General features: G+C 54.6%; 3 protein-coding genes across 3 annotated transcripts; 2 read left to right on the top strand and 1 right to left on the bottom strand.

Moving 5' to 3' along the window:
• Window positions 1-525: 525 nt before the first annotated feature.
• Window positions 526-1,691, top strand: BDP81DRAFT_399828 (uncharacterized protein; the record flags this gene model as incomplete). Its single annotated transcript, XM_060588613.1, has 3 exons — window positions 526-723; window positions 838-1,505; window positions 1,616-1,691. The coding sequence occupies 3 exons, from the start codon at window positions 526-528 to the stop codon at window positions 1,689-1,691; spliced, it is 942 nt and encodes a 313-aa protein (XP_060438868.1).
• Window positions 1,692-3,200: 1,509 nt separating this feature from the next.
• On the bottom strand, window positions 3,201-3,591 carry BDP81DRAFT_440404 (uncharacterized protein). The gene has a single exon (XM_060591503.1). The coding sequence runs from the start codon at window positions 3,552-3,554 to the stop codon at window positions 3,393-3,395; it is 162 nt and encodes a 53-aa protein (XP_060438867.1). The 5' UTR covers window positions 3,555-3,591; the 3' UTR covers window positions 3,201-3,392.
• A 5,426-nt stretch (window positions 3,592-9,017) lies between these two features.
• Window positions 9,018-11,293, top strand: BDP81DRAFT_440402 (major facilitator superfamily transporter). The gene is made up of 2 exons (XM_060591502.1): window positions 9,018-9,878; window positions 9,935-11,293. Exons 1-2 carry the CDS (start codon window positions 9,319-9,321, stop codon window positions 10,911-10,913), a joined length of 1,539 nt encoding a protein of 512 aa, XP_060438866.1. The 5' UTR covers window positions 9,018-9,318; the 3' UTR covers window positions 10,914-11,293.
• The last annotated feature ends 604 nt before the right edge of the window (window positions 11,294-11,897 follow it).

Raw genomic sequence — 11,897 nt, 5'->3', positions numbered from 1 at the left:
GAATTTCCTTTGTGCAAGGAAAAGTGGAAGCATGCACAGAGACTGAATCCAGGCTGCCCTTCGCCTTGACGCTGTGAAGCCTCGATCTGCTGTGCGGGGTAGCGTCCCCGTAGCGGGGCCGAGCCAGGCGCCGAACCGGACGGCGCAAGTGGGTCATCTCGGGGCGGCGCCGTTCATGAAATGATCCAACGACCTGTTACACCTTCTGCCTTCTTCTGCCTCCTTATGCAGCTTGTTCTCTGGCGGAGGGCAGCTTCCTAACAGACAAACTTGAACCAACATTGTGTGAGGAAAGCACCGATCGAAGTTGTATCCGAGGAAACTGCCGCCCTAGTAACACTGTTTCCATCAGGAATGCTTTCCAGCGCCCGTGTTTCATTTCGATCCTCGTACACATCACCCCAAACTGCCGAGATTGAAGCACACCCACCAACATCATGTAGTCTCCAACCAATCTTTCGATATGAAAAATCACTCCATCGATCAAATAGACAAGGAGAAAAGGGAATAACGACAAAAAAAAAAATGTCCTCTCCGCCCTTTCGCCTCCTCCCACCCATCTTTTCAATCTTTGACTCAGGCCTCGCCGAAACCGCAAACCTCCCCCTCTTCTACCTCTCTCACGACGCCGAACCCTCCGAGATAGACAATGCAATCGGCATCAACATCCACGCCGGCCCCTTCTCCACCGCGCCCATCATCGCGCGCCTCACCCACCGCCTCGTCAGCCTGCCGGGCTAGAAGACCCGTCGCACGATGCAAGTTCACCTCGAACAACCCCAATGCCCCCTCCCACGCCCCCGCCGCCGAGAAAGTAACTCGAGCGACACTCCCAAGATCCTCCTCCACGAAGACCGCGGCCTACAGGGGAATGCCCAAGGCTTCCGCTCACTGCTAAGCCGCATCATCCGCGGGAAGAGGTATCAAGGCCTATGGCGCTTCACAATGCGTCTTCGCGACCCTTGTTGGAGGGAATTGACGACCGATATCGACTTCGAATGGCGGCATAGTCGAGGGTTGTCGATTCGGACACTTCGCCTTTCAGACGGGTGGCTACTTTGGCGGAAACGCACGCCCGACGAAACCCGCATCCTGAAAGCTCCACGACAGACGCATATCGGACAGAAGTACATCGGAAGGGGAGGCCACGCCAAATTAGACGAGGAGTTGGTCGCCATGATATCAATCGACCCCTCGCGACCGTACCTCGGTACAGGATTCCGATTCCTCAACTCCGCCGCCGTTCCCCCTGATGTAGAAGATACACCCTTCTTGAACGACGACTTTGCGTTGGTGGCGATCATGTCCGGCATTGGCATCGTCATGGGCGAAACCGAAACCTTAGGCGGCGTCTTGACGTCAGAGGAAATACAGGCTTCACAGAGGCCTCACCTCAAGCGTGCCGCGTTGGTGGAGAAGCACGCCCGTGAGGCAAAGGAGTGGCTCGCTACGCTGAATCTGATGGATGACAATGACCACGACGATGAGCCGTCCCATTTACGAAGGTCTGAAAGAGTGGTTCCATGGAGAGGCCTCCACGGGTCTGGAGCAGCCGCGCGGGGAAGGGAGGGAGGCGTTGGCAAGACGAAAGGGTTCAAAGAAACAACATCTGCAGAACGCAGACAGCGCAGTCTGTCGGCGCCCGAAACCTCTTCGCAACGGAGGTCTCCACAGAAGAGCCTGCATCCTGAGCCGAATCGAAGACACGAGTGGGAGAAGAGACCGACTGTGTACGTGCCGATGAAAAGGGAGAGGACTGCCAGCGCGTCTGCGGCAACGAGACGGACTACACCATTACGGTCTTCACAGAGGAGCTCATATGGGGATCGAGATCCGACGAGTCCAGGTGTTGTCTTGGCTCAAGGAATGATAAGGATTGATTGAGTTGGAAAGATCGAGTGATAGAGCGTGTTGCGTTTTCAGAGGTAAGGGGGAAGAATCATTCGGAGAGAGGGTGTTTGCAAACATGCCTGGTTCAGTGACACTACGAGTGACTTCTGAGCTGATCGAGATGATCGTAGCAGCACAGAGATAAGTTCCGGCGCAAAGTGCGTTAGAACGACATTACCAGCAGTAGTTTTTCGAGGCATGGTTACAAGGTATAATGTTACCCCGTGAAATAAGAACTGGAGTATCTTCAAGTTTCTTGCAAAGTCAGTGATGACGAGCGTAGGCCTGCTGATTCCTTTCCCGGTCCTTCTTAGACATTCCATAGTGTTAACACTACAAGAGATAGGACAATGGATAGAGACGAAAATATTGAGGCTACTAGACCCAGGGCCACGCGGTGGCAACAATTTGATGTCCAGTCTCTCACACCTACGACCACTGAGAGATGAACGCCGAGAGCATACCTAGACTCATCAAGACTCGAAGAGTCTCAAAAAGGGCAATACCTTCTTCGGGAATGATCCGCTGCTTAGTGTCGCAGCCATCGACTAGCTGGCTTAAAAAACACGAGAACGCAATTTCCAAAGCTAGATCGCAAGACTTCTTTTCGAACACCTAATCAAGAATCATCTCCGTAGCCATTTCGAACACTAGGGCGTGAGAACCAAGATATGAATATGTCAAGGCCATAGAAAATAGTCCCCTTAGAAGCAACGACATACATGAATGCGTTATTTTCTACTCTAGAACCTCGGAGCGAGTACAGGAAGGTGGCGAAGTCATTCAGGTGAACTACATCCGCAAGACTCGACGACCCCATTCCCAAACGAAAACATACCGGAGGCGCTTCATGCCAGCTAAGAAAAAAACTCAAATCATGACCCCCTTTGTGGTCCTCGCTTACTGTCACGATCGCTTGCTAAGAGGAAGAGAGGGAGGCGGACCATCATTAGCCGGGTTAAAGACGATGGTGGCCCTCCGGAAGAATCCGAAGACCTTGATACTCGACCCTTCGCAACATGCAAAGCAAAAGAAACGAGATACTCACTGGGTAAACAACGTTGTCTGTTTTGGGAATGCCAAGTGGTTGAGCAAAGTTGTGACATATCAGAACCCAACACAAAGAATGGCGGTGCCCAGCATCACGTCGAATGTGCTGCATAAGATACCTACACAGCCCCAAGACTTGTTCGTCGACATCGTAAGATGGCAAGGCAAAATTCATCAAGCCAAGCTTCAGCATGGAAATTTTCAACTTCGTTTCTTGCTTTCCGCGCTTGCCAGTGTGGATTCTGGCCTTTGTCGAATTCAGCTGAGTTGGACGTGATCTCGAACCCCGCATTGACGGGTGAAAGACGTGCAGCAGAAGGGGGGGCAATCTCCGTATATCCCCGGATCTGCAAGAACTTACAAGATCCCCAGAATCTTAGAGTGAGCGAAGGAATCCATCGACCGTCATACTTCGGAATAGAGAGGATGCCTCAGCTTGCAGCCGACGGTCGTCAATGATGGTGCTTGGCCTCAAGCCGCCACCACCGAAGGCATGGCAGCCTTGCCCTAGCTGGGGGCCACGAAGAAGTTCCGGAACGAATAGCTGACCCAGGAAGAAAACCGATCGACAGGCGGGCGTTCGGTAGGCTAGCGGCTCGAGGAGAAGGTGGCATGTATGGTTGTATCCGTCGTCGGGGACGGTTCAACCAAAGCCAAGCAAACAAGCTCCATGGTCGTGCCAATGGTGCGTAAGCCAAGTCGGTTGCCCTCGAGGTTATCCCTCCATTAGCGGAGTCGCGATTCATGGCACAGCGCCTAGTAGTGTGCGAGGAATTCTCGTGGACGTCTTATCACGTCTGCCGCCAAGCGGGAGGTAGCCGCCACGTTGTCGATGTTGAGCAAGGCCCAGCCAAGGAAAGGGGGAAAACGGGCTCGGGGCCTTGGCGTTTCTTGTATCTGGGAGCTTGGGTTGCTTGTAAGATAGCTCAACCGGGGACCGCCACTTCGGACACGTCGGACCCCAACACACATTGTCCTGAAGCAAAACAGATGTGCATACCAAAATCGTTTTGTTTCTTGCTGCTGTCATCTAATCTTAGCAATCGCATGTCTTGCGAAGTACATGCGACGGACCCTGAATTTGTCAGAAACAAGCAGAGTGGGAGCCTCTTGTCGCAAGCTATTCCCAGCGTTGCAAGCAGCACGGACAGGGTGTCATAGGCCAGGCGTTCTCAAACGTGCGCTGCGGTTCGAAACATGCTGATAAGACCAACCCACCGGGCGATATCCAGCGACTAATGTTGCAGTACCGATAGATACTATAGGACATAGGTGAAGAGGTTGGGACTTGGGAGGCTAGTTGCGATATAATTCCAAAAAATATGAGCATGTGCGGTCTTTCCAGGTTCTAGGCTTCTAGAAGTATTCTTAGTCTCGCCGGGGAAGGCTTTAGCTGTGAGACAGTGGCCGGAGCAGCGGGAGGCTCGTGGGCGGCCGGTCGGTTGGTGTCGACCAAGGTGCCTTGGCTTGGCCTCTCGATATCGCCCGATTGGCCCGTAGCTACGGATACAGTGTTCTCTGCGCGACTTGCAGGTTTGAGAGGATCGGGGACTTTCAATTGCTACTGATAGGCGGGTGGACAGCGTCGCAATAGGGCCTTGCGGCTCACCGCCGTTTGGGAGCAACGATTCGAATGATTCGGACAAAGTTCACGGCGGGATCTTGAGTTTCTCGGTGCGCATCTCCCATGGTATGATAGCAGCCGGCGGGCACGGTAGTATTCCAAGGACTCAGGGTAACACGCCGCGGCAGCACGCCGGAGCAGAGGCCAGAAGGCTGGAAAAGGATCTCGAAACACTCGGGAGATGCGCTTGCAGATGTTTTGCCTCGTTGCGGCAAGGATTAGAATGCGCGCCGGAGCATAGTCAAGCGGTGGGTGGTGACGAATGTGGAGTGACGAGAGGATACACTGGTGCACACAGGCGCATGCGTGGCCAGCCAGTGTTGTTGAGGTTGCGAAAAGGGCCCGGTTTGGCGAGGATGATGGATCCGTTCTTCTCCGCAGAGGAATACTCGGGGTTTGGGGTTGAGGGGGGAAGCTGTCGTTGGAGAGGCGGGGAAGATGGGGGGGACGGGGAAGCAAAATTCGGTCGAGAGACACTTTTGTGATTACGGACGGTCGAGGGATGGTCGACTCTCGAGAAGCCCTCCTACGTTACGGCGAGGGACGGGCGTCTTTCCAGGTTGAGTTTAGACGAGGGGCGGGCAAGTCGAGGCGAGAGGAGGGTCGGCGGCCGGTGAGGTGAGGTGAGGTGAGTGGTCAGCGGTGGTCGGAGAGGTCGAGTGCCGGGACAAGTCGCATCAGGCTATCAGCCTCTTGCGCTCCTGGAGCTGTCCCATTAGCTTGGATGTAGCGACTGGGATGTGGGAGGAGTTCTGGCTGACTGGCGCTCCGTTGGCGGCAAGCAAGTCAGAGACAATGGCGTGGTTTCTGAGGGTACAATGTCTTGGCAAACATTGCGATGTCGTGTACTTCGTGATAAGCCGTGGCCCGTGGATGGTTCAGTGGTGGTGATGCCCAGCAGAGAGGACCCCTAGGTACGACGATGGAGTCTCCGTACCTTGGCCCTGGGCCATTTGACCCAGCATGACTCGGCATGAGGTGGATTGACGAAAGGGCCCGGGCGGATGACTCCAGTCTTTGCTAGACGTGCTAGATGATAGATCAGAGATTTGACATCTGGAGACCGGGGAAACAGAGATTGGGGAAATCTGCCCGTGGGGAACGGTGGTGCAGAGGATGAGAGGGGGCGAATACGGAGGATGCCATTGGCAGAAGTGGTGAAGTTGTGAGAAAAAGACTCGGAAGATGGCCGAATATTCGAGTGCCAGAGGGCGGGAGGGGAAGAGTGGAGACATTGGCGCTATCGGTGTTGCGTCCGAGGGAGGGAGCCCCCGGTTGTCCCCGGTCGTGCCTTCCCAAGAACCGTCTTTTTGGTCATTTCCTCACGAGCACACGGGAAAGTGCGAAAGAGGTACGAAGTTAAGGTAGGTACAAAGTAGCGAGAAACGGTGGAGAGAAGGAAGGAGCAAGTGTCAGCTAGTGGCAGTGGGGGTGGGACTGGTTCCGACGGACTGTCCAACTAGACGTCCACGAGCATCGTGGTCTTGCCAGGAATGCGCAGGTAATACGGATGCCAGCAGACCATTTGACAGTTTCGATGGACCATCTTGGGGCCCCGACTTGAGAACCTCTGGGGAATTGAATGGGTCGCGGGGATGAAGAAGTATGGATAGCCGGGGCTGGTGGACACTCTCATCAACTTATTCGTAGCTTGCCATCTGCTACCTACTGACGCTTGTGTTGCAAGTTGCAACGCTTACATGGCCATTGGAGGATACCAGTGCGCGAATTCCCTCGAAAGTTGTCACTTTGTATTTTCCCCTCCACCATCATCCATGATACGATTCTCATTGGCCAAGAGATACAGAGATGAGAGCCATTTTTTCTTTCCATTAGTCGGGAGTAATACGGATGGTGCTAAATTGTTAGCATCAGGCCACAACGCCCGTTAAGCTTATTTCCCCGTTCCCCCATCATTCTCATCTTGTACGGTGGGACGGACGCTGGCTCGCTGCTAGTGCATTGGGCATTACCCATCAGTGCGGGATCGGCTATCTGCTACTCCAAAGGGGGATTATCTGGGGGAAATCTGTTCGCGAGCTGTCAAACGTGTCAGACGTGGTTCATTTGATCTTGCGAACCGCTCTGCTGGAATCAGCGAAGCGACCTCACGATTTTTCAACCTCATCTCTTTGATGTTGATAATTGTCGTCGACGTCGTCGAGTGCGGCGACATTTTACTCAACTCCCTCGCAGCGCCGAGCAACTTGGCGTGGCGGGATGGCTTGCCGAGGACACAAGCACTTTCTTGGCAGAGTCATCGCCCGTTGGGTCTTGGCCTACGTCTGGTGAGCGTGGCCCATCCTTGCCTGCCTGCCTGCCTGCGCTCTTTTTCTACGCTTGCGATTTGTGGTGTTGGTGTTGGTGTTGGCATTGGCGTTGGCGATTTTGATGTTGCTTGTTCCCCCGCTCTCGCAAGTTGCAACCAGGTGGCGGCAGTAGTGCGAGGCATGGAAGAAGCATAATACGCGAGAGGTGCTTTCTGGCGCGAAGAAGGTCCAATCGAGAAACCCGGCGTGTGTGTGACTTTCTCGACTGCTTATTATGTACGTATTTAGGTACCTTGCTGGACGGAATGTCTTCTGGCGCTCCTTCTGGAAGGCAGCGACCGATCGAAGAAGGAAAGAAGAGGAGTCACGGGACACCAGTGATGGCGAGCTTTCCTCGTCTCGCGCTCCCTTAGGTTCAGGTCCCAGCTGGACCGGGAAGGAACTCTAATCATCGTGAGAACGGAAGAACAAGAATGAAGGCAGGCGTGATCGTGACTTGGTGGATCACCTCACTGAGTGCCTGCCTTTCGTCTTTTTCTTCGTTCTTTCCCACATATCTCATCCAACATCAGACATTGGGAAAGTACGTACCTCTGGTCTCCCATCATGAATGTCTGACTCTGACTTTCTTGCTCCCCTCTTCTCCCACACACACCTCTTCCCTCCCGCTCCATTGAAGGATTCGGCCGTGATGCAACATGGCTCAATCGCCCCCATCCAACACTCCACAGACCAAACCCCAACACAGACAGCCAAGACCTCCTGGACGTGTGAGGCGCAAACTTTTTTTGTACTCGCTCCAACCTAACCCTTTTTCGCGGCCCTGACTAAGGTAACTTTTGATTCGTTTCTTCCTGGCTCCGTTCGGCGTTGGTTCTCACTTCTCACAGTGCACACTATCGCCGCAATCGAACCCCCGTTCCTATTCCTAGCGTTCCAATCTGCTTATTCTTGGCCTCAACTCCATCCGTTTCTCACACTGCTCCGACAGCGCAACATCACAGCTATCGCTACCACTGCGACGGAGCCATTCAACATTGTATCGCGACAAAGGCCGCCCATGATAGAGTCATCGAGGGTCGTTTTCCGACGGGTTTATCTCGTGCCATTCGTTTCACCGTTTCCTGTTCTGGTCTGCCAAAGCGCAACCTGTACCACGCTCGAAACCACAGTATACAGACACCAAGACAAGAGAGATGGAGCCGTGTGACACGTTTTGTGCAACCAGAATGAGCCCGTCGTCTTTTTCCCAACGCATACCAACCCGAAATGAAGTTCATTCATGGCGACAAGAGGGTGTTCGGCCGGCGACTCCCAGTGGATTCGATATGCTGTGCGTTAACTTGGATCCCGCCTCATATCGCATCTCACTTTGCCGCACTTGGACATGCCGGGAGACGGACGCTTGACCCGTGGACCATGGTTCACCATTACAAACGCCAACCAACCTCTTCCCCATCCAGATCCCTTCACCCTGCTGCTCGCCAGTAGCTAGCTGAGGAACCGCCGTGCGGCGTGCCTCATGCTGCATGGGGTGATCCATCATGTGCCGGAGTGAAGGCCGTCTCCCGCACGCGTGGAATTCCGTAGTGGGCATAGGCCATAGGCAGGCTACGCTTCTCTCCCTTGCCAACGAACGCCATCGTATGCAATATCCCAACATGGTCCGCGCCCTCGTAATCCTCGTGGTTCCTAGCTTTCCCTAGCACGCCTAGCTCACTCTCGGGACCGTAGTTCGCCAACCACCATGGGCATGGGCATGGAACATACACCCTGGTCTCCTCGACCCCTTGTCTGCCGCCGTCTTTCTCGTGCTACTTGCAAGTTGCATGGTATCCGTATCGAGGCACGCTCTTCTACTCTCCCCGCTAGAAAGCTCTAGCTGCCATCTAGCAAATCCAGCTCCCATGCAGGATCCCTCTGGCCTGGTCTCCTCACCACGCTGGGCTCTTCCTGTCCTCCTCCCCCGACGTCGACCCCGCATCATCGACTCCGACCTCCCCACGCATCCATCAGAAACAGTTCTGGCCTCCCTCCATTGGCCAGCCTGCCCGCACTAATCATCACGCTTCACTGCAGCGTTCCATCATGGGAGATGATCGCTTTCGAAACCGTGAGCATGTCGGTGCCATCCCGGCCACCCTGGACCTCGACACCGGTGCTCTTTGTTTTTGTCTCTCTCTTCCTTCGAAACCACCTTATCCACCTGCTCCATGTTGGTGAACTCTTGGCACCGAGACGATGGACGGTCTGATGATTCGCCAACCTGCATGGCAATCAATGGCTTGCCCAACTATATGAAGAACCTTTGTGTCCCCCTCTTCATCCCATTCTGTTGAACTCAATCAGTCGTGCCTCATCCGCTCATCTCTTCTTCCTCCTTTACCTATCGCTTGGTCACCGACATCATCTTCTACCACCTAAGTCACTCATATATACTTGAACGTGTCTTAGAGAGTTAGCAAAGGCAGACAGACATCCACCATGTCGACGTCGACTGCGCAGCCCGCCGACCCCGTCGCCAAGGGCGTGCTGGCCACGGCGAAGCAAGCCTGGAAGGACCTCTTCATCTGGAGACAGCGCACCGTCGTTGTTAGCCCAACTGGCGAGACACACACAGAATGGCAAGATCCCGACCCAATCAAGAACCCCATCAGCTTGATGGCCCAGCTTAGCCCTCGCGACTGGCTCTTCTTCCTCTGCGGTTTCTGCGCCTGGACGGCCGATGCCTTTGACTTCCACGCCTTGTCTATCCAGACCACCAAGCTGGCCAAGTACTACGACCGGTCAAAGACAGATATCACCACTGCCATCACCTTGACTCTGCTTCTCCGTTCCGTCGGCGCCGCCTGCTTCGGTCTGGCTGGTGACAAGTATGGTCGCAAGTGGCCCATGGTTGCCAACATGATCATCCTCGGTCTTTTGCAGATCGCCACCATCTACAGCAAGACTTTCCAGCAATTCTTGGCTGTGCGCAGCTTGTTCGGTCTCTTCATGGGAGGTGTCTACGGCAATGCCATTGCCATGGCCCTTGAGCACTGCCCGTTAGTTATTCAATCCTCCAGAGTCTGTCAATTGCTCGCTAACATATTACTCTCAGCTCCAACGCTCGTGGTTTGATGTCCGGAATCCTTCAACAGGGATACTCATTCGGTTACGTCCTCGCCGCTTGCGCCAACCTCGGTGTCGGCGGTGGCGTTGAGACCTGGAAGACGGTCTTCTGGATCGCCGCCGGTATCTCCATTGCTGTCGGTCTTGTCCGTATTGCTTTCCCCGAATCCCAGCAGTTCCTCGAGTCCAAGGGCCACGGAAAGAAGTCGGCTTCGCCCGGCGCCTTCTGGAGGGAGACCAAGAAGATGCTGGCTCAGGAGTGGAAGATGTGCGTCTACTGCATCATCCTCATGACATGGTTCAACTACTACTCCCACACGTCGCAAGATTCGTACACCACCTTCATGATTGCCCAGAAGGAGATGGACAACGCTGGTGCTTCCCGCGCCTCCATTCTCATGAAGGCCGGCGCCTGCGTTGGTGGCACCATCATCGGCTACCTGTCTCAGTTCGTTGGTCGTCGCCGCGCCATCATCGTCTCGGCTCTCATCTCTGCCTGCCTTATCCCCGCCTGGATTCTCCCCCAGGGCGAGCGCAGCCTGAGTGCTAGCGGTTTCTTCATGCAGTTCTTCGTCCAGGGTGCCTGGGGTGTCATTCCCATCCACCTTAACGAGCTGTCGCCCCCGGCCTTCCGCTCCTCTTTCCCCGGTATCACCTACCAGCTGGGTAACATGATCTCGTCTCCCTCGGCACAGATCGTCAACGCCATCTCCGAGAAGACGTTTGTCACCGCCTCCTCTGGCCACAGCGTCGAGGCCTACGGACCCGTCATGGGTATTGCCACGGCCATCATCGCCATGGGTATCGTCGTCACCACCATGTTTGGACCCGAGCGTCGCGGCCGCAGCTTCGAGCACGCCGTCGCCGGTGTACAGGGCGAGGCCGTCGAGACCAAGGAGATTGACGATCATGACGAGGAGAAGGGTAGCATCAGGGCCTCCAACGTCGAGGACACACGCAAGGAGTAAGATCGGTCGCTGCCGGGCTCAGCGATAGACATACAATACTAGGAATATTTTGGAATTTTGGTACACAGGTACAGGGAGGAGGCCGGGCATAGGCCTCCAGTGGCTGTAATGCCATACACAATACCCCATGGGAAGCGCCACGACGCGAATGAATGAAAACTAAGATTGATACCATTTTCAAAAAGTTCCTCTGTCTTACTGCACTCGGCCGTGACAATCAACACATGTGTGCGACATAATGTTTCACATCAGGACATTCCTGCTCGTGTGGACAAGCTTTCCGCCAAGCCGCTGGGTAAGTATCGGCGTCGCTGGGCATCGAAGCTTGCGAGTGCTTGTCACGAGCAGTGGGGTGTGATGTCTCTGGCTTTTTTTTTTTTGCTTTTCCATTTCAGGGAAATTAGTCATCGGAAGTGCTAGGCCCGATGGAGGCTGAACCGGTCCAGACCAATGCCCGCCTGACGGGACCCACCGTCCCGCTCCATCAGTAACCGGCGGTCGGCAAACGGGCAAACGGGCAAACGGGCAGACGGACAGACGGGCAGACGGGTAGACGGGCAAACGGAGAGAGATGAACTATTCTGAGGTCGAATGTATTTGGATCCAACATGAGGAGACGGAAGGTCGATGATAAAAGATCCAGTCTTTCTAGCGTTTGGCTGATGAGGAATCATACCACGCCGCTGCTACAATCGAAACCCCGGATCTATTCTCACAACGTTCCCTTTCCCCGACATCTCCAGACTCCTCCACTTTCTCTTGCTGCAGGGCCTTCAGGCTTCTCCATCTGGGTTCAGTCTGTGCGGTGAGACATTTGCGATCAGCCGTGCCCCGATGTTGGAAGCACCTCGTACGATGTGATGTGGGCAAACGTCGCGATGGGGCCGCTTCACCGTTCCACTCAGGTCATTGAGGAAAACCGTTTAATTGGCGTCCCATTGTGGAGGTTGGTCCGCTTTACAGGTTCATACGGTGTATCCACCC

This window comes from Colletotrichum phormii, assembly GCF_030913505.1.
Source record: "Colletotrichum phormii strain CBS 102054 chromosome Unknown BDP81scaffold_32, whole genome shotgun sequence".
In the NCBI taxonomy this organism is placed as follows: Eukaryota; Fungi; Ascomycota; class Sordariomycetes; order Glomerellales; family Glomerellaceae; genus Colletotrichum; species Colletotrichum phormii.
This window is presented reverse-complemented; position numbering and strand designations above follow the sequence as displayed.